This window comes from Rhyacophila brunnea, unplaced genomic scaffold (assembly GCF_057557595.1).
Source record: "Rhyacophila brunnea isolate RB1 unplaced genomic scaffold, BYU_Rbru_1.0 scaffold_22, whole genome shotgun sequence".
In the NCBI taxonomy this organism is placed as follows: Eukaryota; Metazoa; Arthropoda; class Insecta; order Trichoptera; family Rhyacophilidae; genus Rhyacophila; species Rhyacophila brunnea.
Genome location: NW_028232882.1, coordinates 4,509,008 through 4,528,429, shown reverse-complemented (window position 1 = coordinate 4,528,429; position 19,422 = coordinate 4,509,008). Strand labels below are relative to the sequence as shown.

The 19,422-nt window shown below is 29.0% G+C and overlaps 1 protein-coding gene across 1 annotated transcript in view; it reads left to right on the top strand.

The window, feature by feature from the left end:
• IRSp53 (Insulin receptor substrate 53 kDa) overlaps positions 1-19,422 on the top strand; it is an 804,117-nt gene that overhangs the window by 726,320 nt on the left and 58,375 nt on the right. Inside the window, exon 6 of the mRNA XM_085949618.1 lies at positions 2,938-3,009. Coding sequence (XP_085805744.1) covers positions 2,938-3,009 — 72 coding nt within the window. The remainder of the gene's footprint in view (positions 1-2,937; positions 3,010-19,422) is intronic.

Here is a 19,422-nt window from a genome sequence, read left to right as displayed (position 1 = left end):
AATAATTATTGGTCGTTCATTTGTAGGTTTCCGATATGCAAATGGGCACAGGATTTTTAAGTGTCATTCTTTCAGTGCGGGGAGATAATAATTAGGAATAATACGTAGTATATTTTTTAGTAGCATTTTTCACTTGTTCGTTTTTTCTGTTATATCTGGATATGTCCATTTATCATATTTTAATTTGTATCTGTTCCCAGTATCACATACACACACTTAGTTCTAAGATTAGATAGATCTAAGATTCTTTTAAACTCCATTAAAGCACACGTATGTGCGTAGCAACCTCAGTCTTAGGTAACTACCTTTGACACATACCCACTCATAAAAAAATCTGATGCATCCGATCAGAATGTAATATAGTGTCCTGTGATACGCCGATCTGTATTAATTTATTGATCAATTTTTAGTTGTTTGGTATTTTAATTTGGTTTGATGCCCAATTACTAAGTTAATTTTATACGGATACATTTTTCATTAATAAATACATTACTGCTTTAATTGTATATTATTGATTCATAATATCTATTTTATTATTACATGATAGTATCGCTTTTATTTTGATAGTTTAATGTCTATTTTTTTTATATTTTTTAGAATTATTAATAACCATGTCTTTGCTTTTTCGTACAAGGTAGTTGTTAGTAATTTTGGACAATCACAAATACCCAGGCTTTGAGAAAAACACATTAATGTTTTTGTCATGACCGGGAATCGAACCCAGAACTCTCATATGGAAGGCCAGCGCCTTACACACTGCACCACGAGAGCCGCCAGTTTAATGTCTATTGCGGACAAACACAGTATCCGAGAAACGATTATTCAACTAAGAGATTATTTTTGAACTGCTTGATTTAATGGTTTGATATCAACTAATCATTATATCTAATATAATGTTATATGATAATTTTAAGGGACGAGTACTTAATTATTGTCAGAGATCATTTATTCTATTTTATGTTGATAGATGTTACTATAAATTAATATCAAGTATAGTGCAAGGCGGTTCTGGCTTTGAGGAGCCATTAACTTAAATATAATAATATTATTATACCCATTCTTAGCAGATCAAAATATATTATTTAAAATCGTATATTATAAATTTAATATGGGATTATAAAAAGTGATGTTTAGTCGCTATATAATAAAACGTCTTCTAATAAGTCTAAGTAATCCAATTATTTTTTTAATTGATTTTTACGTTTGCTGTGTGTAATCGAATATCAGCAATTTAGCGGCTGGCTTACTTTTCACATTGAATCCTTTTCTGTTAAAGTAAATTTTTCAAACCGATGACAAAGACAATCTTGATTAAATAAAGGCGCCAAACTGAACGAATCATTTTATTCGTGAATCGATACTTCCTTTTGTTTAAACAGATTTTTAGTTTTTAATTAAATCAAATGGAAAAAAAAGGTATCGAATTGTAGGCTGTCATATTCATGATTTTCTTTTAACCAATCAGTGGAAAAATCCTCAGTTCTTTTTTCAAATATGCAAGATTAATACTTATAAGCATTACATCAGTTTATATTATTATATCTCTATATTATCATTAAGGGTTAGCTATCGTGCTCTAACTATATAATATTTAAATTAAATCAAATACAAAATGACACCATCAAATAATTTGGTAGAAAATTATAAAAAAAACAATTTTATAATAAATTCTTACATTTTCTGTGTAATATTATTATCAAAATAAAGCCTTATACATATGGCGCGATTGGACTCGCGCGTAAAAACTTGCGCGCATTCCAAGTACCTACATGAGACACGCGTCATCAAGCGTGATATTTATTGAATATAGCCTTAATAAAATGCATTTAAGACGGAAACATCTGAAACCATATCTTCTTTTTTTTATACTATATAAGACCAATTGCAGTAGCATAAAGTAGAAAAATGAAAATATGTATTATGACCTTATCGGGAAATGACTTAGGAATTCTCTGTATAATAAGAAGCCACTACCGTACTTAATGGACTACAAAAAATTTCATAAGCTCATGAGATCTTCAATAACATAACTTTGACATAGTTAGATTAAGAGTGTCACTTTTGATTGAATGTGGAACATCGAATATAGGAACAATTTTATAATAGTACCTCTACAAAACCAAACACACAGACAATTTTATATCAAATATGGATAATACACATTTACTTGCCTACATAATAATATTAACTTAATGTTATTTACGATTTTGTGCCCTCAAAGTTGTAGCAAATACTGAGTAATTTTGCAAATTATTTTTTTTAAATACATGAAATTTCTTTGCCAATTGATGTACTTGTTATCATCATTTAAAGTCAGTTAATATAAGATAATAAAATTATATATTAAATTGATTAATGAGTATAAAACTTAGCCATTCTTTGTTTTTTTAAGTATAAAAAGTCGCCAGAGTGGGTTGTGTAACCGACGACTCAATTCTGATAATATGTATATTATAATTCCATAGTCAACTGAAATAATTTAAATTAAAGCGATTGTCCATCACTACACACTATCAACGTAAGGCTAACGTTGTTATATAGTACCTATATGGTACCTTGTACCTCAATGAGTATCAGAAACTAAGGGTATATTCTATTTGATTTTGAAAATGTAGTACAGCACCACTGCTTCAGATTATTCATAATTATAATATAATGATTTTTTTGAACATTTATTATAAACTATTTTTTACTAATATTGATGCACTTTAAAAACACTCTGTAGATATAAAATTACATGACTATTATATTATTTTGATATATTAAAATGGTTAAATTATTTAGGTAATCGGCACGTTATTATTGATTGTTTGTATTTGATTATATTATAACTGTTGTTTTTAATAATTTAGTTTTTAAAGCATACGATAGATAACACCCCCTATATTTATTTAAGTAAGAAAATATATTTTAAATATGTTTTTTGTTTATTTACAGTTGAAGGCATTCTACGTCGATCTGCTTGTTCCATTGGAAACGAACCTCGAAAAAGACACCAAAGTCGTCCAAGTAAGTATAATAAAATACTGTTAAACCTCAAAGCAATACCACTAAAGATTCAGGGCATTATCCGGCTATATAAAGTCGTTTTCTTTTCATATAACGCATAGTAGAACCTCAATTGTATTGTTATTAGCTTATCTATATTATATATCGACTGCCTCATGTAATAACACACCAATTCGAAATAGTGTGTTTTATGTTTTTTGAGCTATTGTTGCATAGAAAAAAATACCACACCAGCCAATTTTTTTTTGGATTTTTTTCTCGAAAAACACCCAAAATACTGTTTAAAATAATACTCGTAAGTAGAGTTATGATTATATAACATTTTTTGTAAAATATTAAATTACATGGAATAATAATCCACTTGTAGTTGGTGTGTTATTACTCGGAAAAAATATACATGCTCCCTACACAAATCATTTTAGTGTATCATTTAACTATGATTTCACCATGGAATATGACACTAATTCAACTTTCACCTTCAAATCTCGCCTTTATCAACATATAACAATACTGTATTGAAAAATCATTATCCTTTGTAATGAATCGCACCTACTTTCATTATCACAAATTGCTTTTGTGACAGTAAAATTGTATTATTTTTGTTATTGTGTACAAATTACTAAGTTTAATATTATTATTAATACTATTGGCCTATGGTAGGTACTATTGGAATTTGAATTTAAATTCTAATGGATTTAAGTTATGAACTATTCCATTTAATTAATATGTCGCCAACTAGATCTCGGCGAATATTACAACAAGCTCAAGAGACTAATAAAATAAAGGATGGAAACAATAAAAAAATAAATCTCCTATTTCAGACAACACATTTTTAGGTTATAATTATAAATGATTCAACCTTAAATATTCTGTCTGTACTATTGGCTCCTACAGGATTTTCAATGTTTATAATATTCTGTGTTTCGTAATATAAACTATAACGTCTTCCTATCATTAGTAAGCATCGTATAAATGCATATTTGCACCATTAGTTTCCAATTTACAACCTACAATAATTATTCTTCTTGTATTGATTCCATGACGACTTGTGATAAGTAAATAAGGTAATATTTGCCTATTTTTGCACATGTGTTGACCTTTTTACTATACTTTTATGATAAATATGGTAGTAAAAAAAGTCTAAAAGGTTTATTGCATGTTTGGGTGAAAATTGGATAGTCCAGGTTGATTTTATCCCCATCTGAAGACTCCGAATAGTCCTAGTGATCCTGGATTGTCGGGTTTTAGTTGTTCTTCCAGTGTGCCATTATGACGCAAAAATTTGGAGGAGATTTGGGAATGATTGATGATTTGATCGAAGAAATTACGAAATCTCCAGCAGATCTTACACATAATGAAATATATCGCTCTATTTTAGAGCATAATAAATAACAGTATACTTCTGTCAGTACTTTGCCACCTTGAAACATAAATGCACTTGTAGACATCACGTCATCAGACATGACGTTGTACCTACTTAGTGCATAATATGTACAAAGTATTTTCACTATAAATTGACACACTTGAATCGAGAAAAAGAAGAGAGCTGTAATTTAGGACTTGTGTAAAAGGAAGAAAGCCAAAAAAGCATTCAATTCAGGTGAATAATATGTGAATGTATATAAGAATATTTGAATACCATGGAAGCACTATGTAAAAATTCTTGCCAATTCAAATATGTGCCCAAAAAATGAGTGAATCCGAACGTCAAGTTAGTTTTGATTCATTTTGTATTATTAGCAATCATGAGAAACAATGGGATTACATCTTACGATATGACAAGTCAGTGCAAAAGAAAACCCAAAAACTACCAGCTTCTTTAAGACGTTTAAAAGCACTTATTTATGGTTTGTCATGCAATAACGAAATAATAAAAGTATGTAAAACTATGTTTTTACAAACACTTTCAATTTCAAATATGTGGGTGGTGAGTGCTTTTAAAAAAATGAAGTGTCAGAATTGCTATTGTATAGTCAAGGCAGGTACAACAACCGTTCTCATGCACTCAAGGAAGCAAAAAAAATAGTATAATTGAACATGTTAATAATATATTTCATAAGAAAAGAATCCCACTATGTTAGAAAAAATAGCCAAAAAGAATATTAAGACGAGAATTTGAATATGGTGAAAATGTTTCCCCAATATAGCATATGATTTGGATCAAAATAATATCAATTTCCAATTGCTACTGAACGCCAATATAAAGGCATATTTTTCTCGTATTTCTTCGTCTGAACAGGAACGGAAACAATAATTGAGTAAATTAAATATTTAATAAAAAATAAAGTGATTATCAGCAACATTTATTATTTACAGAACGTTCGAGAGAGATGAAACAGGGTGATATAAATCGTGCAAAAGAAAATCACATTACAACTGTTACAGCATGTTTTGATTTACAAAAGTTTTTACTGTGTCACAAAGTGAAGTATGAGTCTTTCATTATAAGAGAAAATAATATGCCATCTATAATCTCACTGTTCATGATAGGATGGCTATTAATTGTTACCTTTGGCATCTACAAACAGCTAAGTGAGGTGCGATAGAAATAAGTAGCTGCATAGAAGTATATAAGTCTTATAAGTACTATTTTTACATATTTTAAATCTAATTTTAAGAATACAGTTGTATATTATATGATAGTTTTCCTATACTTAATTTAAAAAAAGTTTAATTTACATAACGTTTATAATGCTGCAACGTAATTTACGTAAAATATATAGGTAATAAACTATCCTATCATTTCTTAATTTATACTACCAATCATTATCAATGTTGAGTGGAATATTCATTAAGTAACTTTGCAATTATTTTACTATAATATTATGTTCTGTAAAACAATTTCTTCAAACTGACTGAATGGTTAAAATACAGTTTATTGCGATAAAATATTGTTTAATTAAAAAATCTCTTCATATTCCATCAGAATATCTAAACATATTTTTGGTTTAATCAAATCTCATCGAGAGAGAAAACACTAAGAGCACAAATTATGTCATTCGTAAAAGTCAAAACAAAAATCTCTCTAAGTCGAAATATTTAAGATTATCTTTCAGAATTAGCATGAAAAAAAACACCATCTCAAGTTACGTGGTACTTTTTTTATGAAAAAAAAAATAATTACGTGGAAAAACACACCAAGTATAGATATATACACCCTCTAAAAATATATAAACGGGAAAAATCACACCAAATCTAGATGTAATATTTTAGTTGTCAAACTTAACGTGGAAAAACACATTTAGGGTATTATTTCCCTAATTATTGTCTTGCAAAAGTTGATTGTATGCTTAAATGATACTCTATTTAAAGATATAAATTATAATTTAAATAATATTTGCACATAATAAACGGCTTTTGCTACACATTTTTTTGAATGGTTTTTTTGCTCTCCTGAAAAGTTGATAATTTAGAGTTAGTGTGTTATTCCATGAGGTAGTCGATCGTTATCAAAACAGTTACCAAATTTCAACAGAATACAAAAAAAATAACAATATTTTATTCCAAATTTAATAAAAACATTGAGCAGTAGCTTTATATTGCATACGAAACCTTAAGCACATATGTCAAACCAATATTTACCGGCTTTACTTCAAGTTTCACTAAGTCGATTATCCATAACAATATGTATTCTATCTGACTTTAACGCATAGTGTCGAGGTTATTCGCTTGTCTATTGATTTCTCACTCGCACTTATGGTTAATTTTTGTTCAAGCCTTGTTGGGTTAAACTTAAACAACTTGGTATGTAATGTATTTAACAATAGCATGACGTATATCATACGTCATGGGCAGTTAATACACACACAAATTGAAGTGCACTTACCTTGTGTCATTGTTTATAAGAGTCTCTGAATCTCAGGACTCAGATAATATATCGGATATTATGGGAAAATAATATTAAAATCTAATATGTACTACGTATGTCTTGGCTCTCTGTCTGCAAGACTTTAAAAAGCTTAATACAGTGTCTAGTCAAACTGCAAAAAATAAGAATACGAATTTTGTATTGAAAATGCTAAGTTTATATTCTCCTCCGGATAGAAGTAGTACATACCCAAACAGTTTGGCTACTTCAATAAAAATGATATATTGTATTTTTTAGATAATAATAAGAGTCGTATTTTTTTCTTATACATTGGGGTAAATGATTGATAAATTATATAAATGTCTATCAATCTCTTAAAAATATTACTTAGGGGTGAAGTGTCGATTGTTTTATGTATGTTAACTGTATTTTTAGTGAAGATCAATTTACATTCCCTTTACGACGCTAACAAATTCCGGTGAAGTCACCTTGGGTTACCGGGTTACCGTAATTGACAATTTTACAGTAGGTAAAAAGAAAATACTTATTTTAGCAACATAAATACATCTAATAAGGTTTCATTTTATTATTATTTACTATTTATTAATACGACTTTCAGATCTATTTCTCACAATTAAAAATGTTTCTCTTTGTTGCATATAATTTCAGATCTATGTCTTTTGTTTACTTACCCTTTACTGCATAGTGTCGCAAATTTGCGACATTTCAAACTATTTTGATATAGCCAATGTCATCTGTGTAAATTATCAAATAATATCCTTTTTCGATGCCTAGAAAACTGTTTTACCATAAACATCCTACTTTACCGATTTTGTTTGGACATTTCAAGAAATAAAGCATTTCTGCATTATAGTCTCTGCATTTCTGCTTTGACAGTTGACGAATTCGTATGTACGAGAAAATCCGCATTTGTAAATAAATAAAAAAAAATATACAGAAGATAGAAATTGTTTGAATAAAAATATCTACACATCAAAATAAATAAGGTGTGTACATTAGTTTTTTATAATTATTTTCATTTGGTTTTGTATTTTGTCATACTAAAATGAAAGATTTCCAAATGTCGTAAATCTGCAACACCACGCAGTAACATACAAAATTTAATGAAATTTTCGAAAAATATTTTTTTTATTATTTTTCCTTCAACAAGAAAAAATAAAATTTTTCAAAAAAAAAAAATCACGCAGTAAAGGGTTAATAGATGCGACGCTCTGTTTGTAATGTGTATTTAAAGCCTATAATAGGTATATGGAATCTGATGGATATATATCTATTAATTATGTATTTATTGAATAATCCCATCGATTTTGAAATTAATAATATTTTAATTGGATGTAATATTGATGATTCAACGAATAACCGAAATGTGAAGATGAAAACGTGCATAGTAACTAGAGGTGAGTTGGAAATACTGTCACCAGTTTGTGTACTCAAGTATCGGATGAAACTACCCATTCTCAGTACGTATGGCCCAATAAACTTGTTCCAAAAAATTTGTGATGATATCTGCTGGCTAGTTGGTACACTTTCAATACTATTGACATTAAATGCGAGCGAGCGAGGTTATACTTGAATATAATTATATTTTAATGTATTAGTCTATGCATGCGAATGACATCATCTTATGTATGAACAAATAGTTCATAATTTTTTTGTAGCAGCATATTATTCCCTCAGAAATGTGGTGAGGTGACCTAAGGTGATGCAGTTTACAATAAAAAACAATCATTTTTATTCATTTTATGTTCACAAAAATATTATAACATAACATAAAAACAACAACTCATAAATTTTAAATGTGTTTAAAATTTTATAATAAATGGGACATTTCGAAAACCACAGCTCAGTGTATTTTTAGCGATTCTATTGAAGCCGATATTTCAAGTACTAATATGGAGTTAAGTTTTAGTTCCAGTTTAGTATGAGACTTATGTCGCTTACTTATATACGCACGCCAACCGCTCTATATAGTATTCCAAATACTAGTAAGTATTTTGGAAAAAGTTTTTATTTTTTTATACTGGTAGTAAGTATACTTAGTCTTCAAAATCGACCAGTTTTCCCACCTCTAATAGTAACTGAAATATTTGCAGTTTAATTGGCTGGGTAACCTCATGTAACATTACAGTAACGGGAGTGTAAATAAGTATAAAAAATGGATTAGACTTATACTTACCTTTTTTACCTTACCCACAATCATAATAAATGTAGCTTATAAAACAACCAAAGTCTGAGTTATCAGCAGATGAAATTAAAAACTATTTGAATATAATATTTTACGGAATGTGTACCAAATTATATTATTTTTTCACCGTGAAAACTTTAGAATTTAGTTTAGACTATTTATACAAGTAAAAATCTAGTTAAATCAAATTATTTTCAAGGTGAAGCAGTAATAGAGTGTCGTTCTCTAAAATCACGGTAACGATTTCAAATTCTGTATTTTAAAAAATAACATGCGGTAGTTGCGAGATAGAGATAGAGGAACAATTATTATTTAACCATTAACTTGGACAAATTTTGATTTGTTTTAGTACGCATGTATTATACAGGGCAAATTTAATTATTGTTACGGATACTATTTCCAACTGCTCTTATATAATGAAGCCTATTTTCATCGTCCTATCTTACTCGGTATCGTTCCAACTACGCCATACTTCACACTCTTGTGGTATGATTATAATAACTTTACAATTAAACGTGAAAATATATTGAATGAATTTTATAATTTACCTCCAAAAATCAATTTAATAACGTGATAACATAACATACTTTCCAATATAATATGGATGATAATGGTACTTTACCTGTAATATGGCTTTGAAAACGTGATAAAATTTTAGCGAAAAAACTTGGTGATAATACTGAGATTTTAACGGAACGAATTGTTTTTATCTCGATGTGCAAATCTAACATAGCGTTCGACGAAATCAGATAAAACCTCGAAGACTGCCAGTGTGTTTTTCCTTCGGAAAACTCATTTTGTATGCAGATTTTATTTTCATGTCGTAACATAGGACGCGATGTTTATCGAGAGTGGTGAAGAAACAAAATGATTTTCTCGAAAAGAGGATTTCTAAGGTACTCTTATAAACCACTAGATGTTTACGTACTAATAATACAATTTGTGAGTCTGGATTGTGTCAATTCTCATTCTCATCTCAATGGAAGTTGGATATTATTATCATCATTAAGAAAACTGAAAGTTAATTTGACTGTTAAGATGCAGGAAAAATCTCTTGCCCCTTATATTTACAACAGACTCTACCAATATATCTGAAATTAAGGTGAAGCCTTTTTTAAAGAGGCTCCTAGCGGAAAAATACGAAGCTTGCAATTTGAGATATTTTTTTAATAATTTACAATTTCAACTGTATTAATTAATAAATATGTATCTGAAAACATTAAAAAGAAAAATATTTTTTATTTTTAGTGAAAGATAAACCTACAATTTAAGAAAATGTTATAAAATGTGAATTTAGTGCAATATTATTTTATAGTCATATTTATTATTAAATTTAATTTATTAAGTTTTCTATTTTTTGTAATTGATATTTTTGAATAATTCATAGTTTTAATATTTTTTATATTCATTTTAAAAAACATCGATTTTTATACAAATATAAATGTATATAACTTGAAATCTTAGACTATAGATACATCTAGACGCCACCCGTTGCATTGCTAAATGAAGCCGCGTGCCTTACGTTTGGTTTGTGAGCGAGCGAACGCATTCGTCTACAAATGTTCGAGACCATAGACCATTTTGCTAGTGCTCGCCCAAAGTGCTCGCACTAGACGCTCAGAATTAAAATATAATTTTCTTTTTTTTTTACGTTATATAGTATTTTAAGCGGTCAAAATGCAACCATTAGATAAAGATATCCATAATTTAAGTTATGTTAAATAAACACTAGGTCACTGATACTAAAATATATAATAAAATACAAATAAATTATCACGAACATGTATCAACTTACTTATGAAACGTAATACCATCTTCTTGCTTATCAGTACGGCTACCACATTTTAAGACAACACACAGAACCACTTAATTAACTTAATTAACCAAAAATATTTACCACTGACTTTATGTTTAACACAAAAAATATCAATTTTAGCAACACGAGCTCGCAAGTTATCGACGCTATGTGAAGCGTTTCGCCCTGATTTGATGGCGATACTTTTGGAAACTGGCTTGTAGCTAGTAGACCTTTTATCTTACTCTAGCGCGTGTCGCAGAGATTGTAAGGGTGCCGAATACTTTCTCACTCGCACTCATGCATCGTTTTTGTTCAGGCCTTGCTTGAAATCCTTTTTATTTATATTAAAATATTAAAAATATTAAAAAATGCTCCGTAAAAGCTTAACCTTAAGCAATGTATTTTATACCAGTAGAAAAATACAATATTTAACGATTGGTTACCAAAGTCACCTAGTTAACCTAACCTAAAATCACCTAACCCAGCCTGTGTTCTGCTTTGTATATTTGTATGCGAGAGGTAAACTATTGTATATCCAAAATTGGTGAATACGAGTTATTCCGATGTTTAAATATTTTTTTTGTTTCCTTTATATTATGTCTCTTTATATATATTATATACATGCAGTAACTCATAATATTTTTATCAACAAATAAAAGCACTAATATTGGTACATTAAATGCATTCAATAAAACTAAAAAATATTTTAAAACTAGAGAAAACACAAAACAAATAATATACGTACATCAACCAATATTATTTCCTACAAAATTTACACATTTTATTGTTCATGCTTTAAATCCTAATGTACCATAAAGTTTTAACTGTTGACATTATATTATTTTACGTTTTTATATTTATTGATTTATTCATGTATTTATTTATTTATTAAAAAAAACATTTAGAGTATGTACCTACATAACAAATTATTAATTCAAGACGTTCACAATATGATATTTAGAATAAAAATAACTGATAAACCAAGCCAAAGAAAATATCTAATAGGAAAAAAAAACAAATTAAACAGTGAAGTAAAATTTTTAGAACAATATACTTATATTATTTTTTATTAAAGTTTTCTTACGTACATAAAGTTTGCATTTTGCAGAGGCCATATTGTAAGTGACGATTTTGCACTTGGCAGTCGCATTATGAGAGCTTTTGTGACCTTTTTATGCATTTTAAGCACAAAAGCGCTGACCATACAAAACTTTACAGAACGTAATATGCTTGAAAAGTTAAACGTTTGCCAATTTACTACGGAACATGTGAAAGTTAGCCGTCAGATGCATTTCATCTCACAAAAGGTTTTATTTTAATTAAGTTTTTGATAATTTCATATTGTATAAACTGTGTTTTAACATAGTTTTAATTCGTTGAAATGTTTGTTTCATTTTGTTTAAGTATATGACATATAGAAGAAAATGCATTGTATTTTATGATATGATGATTTATGATATATAGAAATACAATGTATTTTCTTCTATATACTTGCAAAATCAGTTATCTTAACTATTTAATTTTGTATGTACGAGATATTTTTTCAGTACACTACAATATTATATTATTATTATAATATTATTATATTGTATTAAATAAGTTGTCAAAAACTGGTGGCCCAGATGTGTATTTATTGCATTATTATTTATTAATTATAGTACATAGGTATACTAAAACCGATAGCCGGGTCTAGGACGATTTGGCGTCGGGACAACTGGATGCCACGCAATTCAAAATTAAATAGACGTTAGGTACTTATACGTACTTCAATAAAAATATTTATTAATATTATTTATATTTAAATTATTATATTATGATTTAAAAGTTGGTGAGTATTTAAATATGCATGCGTAAATAATGATTTAATCGTGCATATGTTTAAGTTCCAACGAAAAAAGAGTTTTTTATTTTATATGAAGCATTAGGGATGGTAATTCTCAATCCGCAATAAAAAAATATTATGCTAAGAGTAAAATGAATTAAAACACTAAGTAGTAGGTAGAAACTGATTAAAATTCCTCGTCTACGTTCTGTATACGTGTCTACGACAGTGCAGCGTCCAATTGTCCTGGCGTCCAGTCGTCCCATTCCCCCGATAGCCACCATTATAACGTAAGTCAATAAGAATTTTATCTAACAACTACTAGTTAAAATCGTTGTAATTAACTAGTAGCTTAATTGGAAAAGCATGCTGGTGCGAATCCAGCAGATACAGGTTCAAGTCCCGTCAAGTGTCGTATTTTTTTCTCTACAAAATGATTTTTTCTAGTGTGTATATGCATGAGATGTTTCAAATTATGTATATATTATTATTATGTACTAATAAAATGTTTGACACCTAGATTTAAAATGAAAATGTTTGTTTGGTGTTTCGGCAAAGTGGAGGTAGACTGAAATTATTATATTAAAGTATATACGATTGGTATAGTGTGGGTAGAGTTGGGTTTCGGGAATTCTCGAGAAATTTTCGAGATTTTCCATCCCGAATCTCGAGAATTGAAATTTTTAACATTTCAGGAAATCCCGGACCTATAGAATCTTTTCTTGGGATTTGGGATTTCTTTATTATCAAATATTAATTGAAAAAGCGATTTTATAAGTGGACAGAAAACACAAAACGTTCAAAGACTGATCGGGGGGCATCACAATTAAACCAACGTCGACTTAAAATGATTGCAATTCTTGTAGCATCAGGGAATTTTGGATCTCAAAAGCGTACGCGATTGTCAGATGCAGCGATTAACAGTCTGTGTTTTTTGAAATTCCATTTTAATAAGTAATGTTTTGAATTATTTTTGTTTTCCTACTTCTATTTTTAAATTTCCCGATATCTCGAGAATTCGTTTTTGGAAATCCCGAATCTCGAGAATTCAAAATTTCATTATTTCGGGAAATTCCGAATCTCTAGATTGAGATTTTCTCGGGAAATACCCAACTCTAACTATCGGTAACTAATAACAGACATGTACGGAAAATAATTCACTAATATTCCACGAAATTCAATACAATAAAACCCGATAAATTTATTCCCAGAAAGGCAACGCTATGAGTATGTTACACAATGAGTCGTTCCACGAAACGTTTAAATAAAATCACCCGACGGTTTCCATTGTGTTGGAAATAAAAGGAGAAAATCTGGACTTCTATGTTGTACGTTGTAGATTACTGTAGGCTCGATTGAGCGCTCGTTTTCCGGTGTTGTAGCAAGCACACTACATATTGTATATTCTAAACAATGAGGAATACGCCAATCGGTATAATTATTATATTTAAATTAAAACTTAGTACATACCTTTTTAATAAATAACCTATGTTTATTTAAATAAACGAAGGAATTCTTTTTGTTCATAATATTCAATACCTATATGAAAATAAATGGCAAAAAAAAACAAATATAAGTTCCATATTAAAATAGATATGCTATGCATTGTCCTGTCATGTATAATATACGTAAAATTATAAGAGATGTGTAGCTATCAGTATATTAGCGATCAAATATCTATTTTTAATGTATCAAATTATTCGACCGCAATAATACATTGCCAGCGAATCATATTCCAGTAAACAATTTTTATCTGTATCAGCAGATTGGATGGCAATATGAAATACGCTATCGCAATGGAAAATTAGTCGAATATCCATTCCCATAGTATCATATTATATTATGACTGTAATAATAAATAACATTCACAAGATACTCGAATTTAAACCGCTGACTCGTTCAAGATAATTATGTACTAGAATATAATGTTTATGTATTACTATAAATTACGAAGAATTATTTATCAAAATGTCACTCGAATATATGTTGCCAGTCTGTTACCATCGCAGCCTCTATATCGCTTCGCCCAACATCTGATTGTACCGAGGTGCGGACCTCGGATCCGTACCTATCATAAGTTTAGTATTGTAACATGAACCGCTGTAACATACTATTGTACCAACCATTACGCTGCAAATAAAACTCGCTTCTGCATACATCTTCGACTTCTTCATCACCATCCTCAACACCCAAAGATGTAAATTGACGAAAAAATACGAAACTTCAATTTAACTTAACAGATTAACCGATTGATTTCGTTATAATATAAGTAAAATACAGGTGTATATACATTTAATTGTAAGTGTACAATAATGAATATCTCGTTGTAAATAATATCACCGTCATAGATTTATAATACTTACAAATATAACAATTCGTCAGAATAAAAAATCATTTAGTTTTTAGTAATCAATTAATTTATATTATGGGATATACATAATACTCAGCATAAACATTCAATATTAAAATAGTTAGTTAAAAACATATATATAAATTATAATATATTCATATGGTAGAAGTTGTTTGTCAAAGACACAAGAAACTATATTACACAAAGTTGCCTCGTACAAGTGGTCGAAACCGGTGGATATTAAAAATTTTCGATTATTTTTTTAGCTGTATTTATGTTGATTTCACATATTATAAATTTATTAAGAAAACATAAATTGAATATTGAAGATAAAAATCTTGATAAATTTACTGTTTCAATGCTTGACTGATATTTCTTATTATATTATATTTATGTAATAAGACTTTCGAAGTATCTATATTGTGTATGAAAGAATGGTTCAATCTGAAAACTTGTGATTAATTATACATTTGAAGAAAACAATAGTTTAATATAAGCTAACTTGCTGTTATACTAATATCAGTGTTTTTGTGATATTTTTAAGTGTCGCGAGAAAATAAATCTTTTTATGTGCTATGAAAAATGAAATAATTCTACATTTAAGTATGTACGTAAACTACTATGAGTACATATGATAGACATAATATATAGATCTATAGCTTAGATGCCAAAGCACTCACCCGGAAAGTGATAGAGAGTCACACTCGGTTAAACTATTTTCTTGAAGTTTTTCCAATTTGTATGTTTATGAGGTCTTTCAAAATAATGTTTTCTTTTCTACGATGAGTTTATCGTATCATTTACATTGAACGCATAGTATAAAATTCCTTTAGATGGAAATTATTTGAAATTCATTCCGTAATCAGTAGAAGTATTCAACCATTATTTTTGATGATCGTGCGGTTAAAGTGATATTTTTCTTGAAAACAAGAAATAGAGCAACGCTTTGGAGTCAATACAAACATCACAATGCCATCTAACCTCTTGTGTAAAGCACCCTTATGTTTAAAAGAAAAATATTTTTTTTTTGCATAAAAGGAATTTTGGGACAAAGCCAATGTTTACGACCTTCGCCGCATCCTGTCGCTCAAACTGTTGCCGTGAATGGTGCCCACGGGAAATCCCCATTTCCCCTCTCGCATCAAGTCGGACACAAATATTTGCCCGCCACAAATACGAATTGTCACTTTTCTTCTTTTTGATCGATTTATTTACCCGCCCCCTACGTTTTCCGATTCGCGCTTTGAACTCTTGACGCCAGATGTCAGCGCTCGATTTATTATGTGAATGTCGGGCGAGCAATGAAATCCGACCTTAATTGAGTGACAAGTCAATAATGAATGACTATGATTTAAAACATTACATTACATATTATATTTGTCTTAAATTATCTGTAATCCATGAGAGAAAACATAAGAAATGTATAAAATAGAATGAGACATTAAACATTTACACATAAACGCAAATTCTAAATTTGAAAATTTTAGGAATTGATTATTTTAATCGGGTCTTGAAAGAAAACAAATGACATCCTCATAATAGTTTGACAGATAGTTAAATATGGTTAAATAGCAGGTTCGATGACATTGAGATACTTTACATTATTTCGGGAGTGAATAAATCGAAGTGAAAGTGTTTACGTTTAGAAAATAAGTTAGTGTATTGTCCTAGAGATCTAAGAGTAAAAATATAATAGTAATAGTCCTACTATAGCCTGTTGTAAGCATATGCAACATGCACATTCAATAAAAAAAAATATAAACATGAATAAGGAAGAACCATCAGATAAGAGTTGCCGCTTGGAAAATGAACAAGATCAGCGATGGCGCGCTAGGTAAAGTCAGAAGACTTTACAAAGACCAGTCCCAAGAACTAGCTCATATACAAATAATTAAGTCAGATACACCAGGTCAAAAACAGAACATTATACATGCACGAACATATATGAGAATATTGAAAGTCATTAGTAAGGCCACCTGGTAATATTTCTTCTTCATCTTTCTTTTTACCATGTCCGATACTAATAGAAGCTCTAACTCCTATTTTGGCGTTAGTTCAATCTTCTGCATTAGTATGGGCCTTCACAGAGTAGATGCTAATAAACATATATTAACAGATTTTGTTTTTTTTACGATAAATAGATCCTCTGATTCCAACACACAAATTGAAAAACAATATTGTGTATTTTACAGACCCAGGATTCAAACCCATAACATTATAAACTGTTGCATTAGCCGCTCGATATTAAATAATAGTTAGCGTAAAAAGAAACTATATTCAATTATTAAATTAGCTGTCGACTATTTGCAAAATTATTATTGTTTTATTCAATACTGAATATTATATACAAGATTTAAGAATGTTAAATTCTTTGTTATTGAAGATGTAGGCGGGTACATAAATTCAATAATCTTCATATTAAAAAAACCGCGCTTTGAAGAATTCCGAGAAAAAAGTCTGATCGAGTGGGACCCAAGACCACATCTTTCACGGCCTGGGGTAAGTGCCCTAATTCATTAGAATTTCGATACATCTCAAATTCAATTCAATTCTGAATATCTACAAGGTTTTAAAAATGTACGATTCATATTCAAATATATACACATTAAATATATACATTTTTTTGAGTTTTGAAAACAGTATTTGTAATACATTATTATTTACAAACTGATTCGTAAACAAATTAATACACGCAGTTACACGCAGAAATCCTTAATCCAATCCGCTATTATTGGTTGCTAAGTGGGTGGTCCTAGCAACTAAATTATTAATATATACGTGCGTTACTATAGAGATCAAAATGACATTTCAGTATTCTATATTTGTTTGCTTGTTGCAAAATATTTTGCAAATTATTTGTCCTAAATTATTAATACATGGAATTCTCAAGTTTATATGATTCAACAGAAAATTTAAAAACGTGGTATATAAAAAGTTATTTTTATCTTGTAATTATTTGGTAGCTTATTTCGTGATAACTACACTATATTGTAAAGGTAAATTTTGAAGAATCAATAATATCAATAATTTAAAAACGCCCCATACTCATAGCACACGGTTAGCAATTAATGCATCACACTATTTTCATCCTTTTTACCATATCCTTGTTCAACATTTTAAAACTTTTTTGTCCAAACTTTTACCAAATCTTGCAATCGATTTTTAACTAATTTCCCGATTGGCTAGACATTTGAAACATTTAAAATATATCAGAACACGATGCCAATACATTTTTTTAATACTTTTAGCCATCGTTAAGTAGAATTGAATTCATTTTCAGTTAATTCTGTTTTGTATGAAAAGTTATTTCGACACCATTATTGGTTGCAAGGGGTCTGGGGTCCTAGCAACTAAATTATTAATATATACGTGCGTTACTATGGAAATCAAAATAACATTTTATTTTATTATTTCAATCAAGTACAATTTTTTTTTGATCGTTTAAGCTAGTCAAAGTCAAGTTTATATGATTCAATAGAAAATTTAAAAACATTGTACATAAAAAGTTTTTTTTATCTTGTAATTATTTATACCAGACTTTTTTGTATTTTTACTCCTAGGTATATTATAAACAAAAAAAAATAACAATATTCTACGACAGTCTAAATTTCTAAAATGCATCCGAAGAAATATTCCCATGATGTAAATAGTTTGTATAAATTTCAATAACTAGTATTATGATGTGCCAAACCACTAAATAATTTCATAAAAAACTTAACAGCTTCTTTCTTCGGTATTTTTACGTACACTTTCGTTATTTTTTATGACGTGGGTCTCAAATTTGAACATATTTTAATGTCTAAATACTCTAAACGATAATTCTAAAAAGGTATTTGGTTGGTTTTCATGGAAACGTATCAATCCTTCCAAATAATATTTATTTGATATATTTCTTAGACGTAGTATAATATATAAAAAAAATTAGTAAAAGGTATGACAATAATATTATCGTGACTATGTTTGTAAAATAAATTATAAAACGGCATACTAATATTTTTAAGCCACATCTTTTAACAATAATTTAAATAATATTATGAAGATAAATATATACATATATACATATAAATATAAACGCCAACGGTGGCCGCGCGGCTTAAGCCCTGGACTATAACACCGTGGGTCCCAGGTTCGAATCCTGGGTCTGGCAAGTACACATATTGTTTTTCTATTTGTGTGTGAGTCAGGGTATGCACATAATAGGTTGAGCAAGTCTGTTAATAAAAACCTCTACTCTGTGGAGGCCCATATGATCCTATTAGGATCGGAAATGGTCGAAAAAAAAAATATATATACTGAACAAATATAATAGGTTTGCTTACTAAATCTAAACTAAAAGCTTTGTAATTATTACTTTCATGCTAGGCCAACTATATTAATAGTAATGATTTCTTTTTTAAGTGTTTGTACAGAGTTTTTTTTATAATAGTTT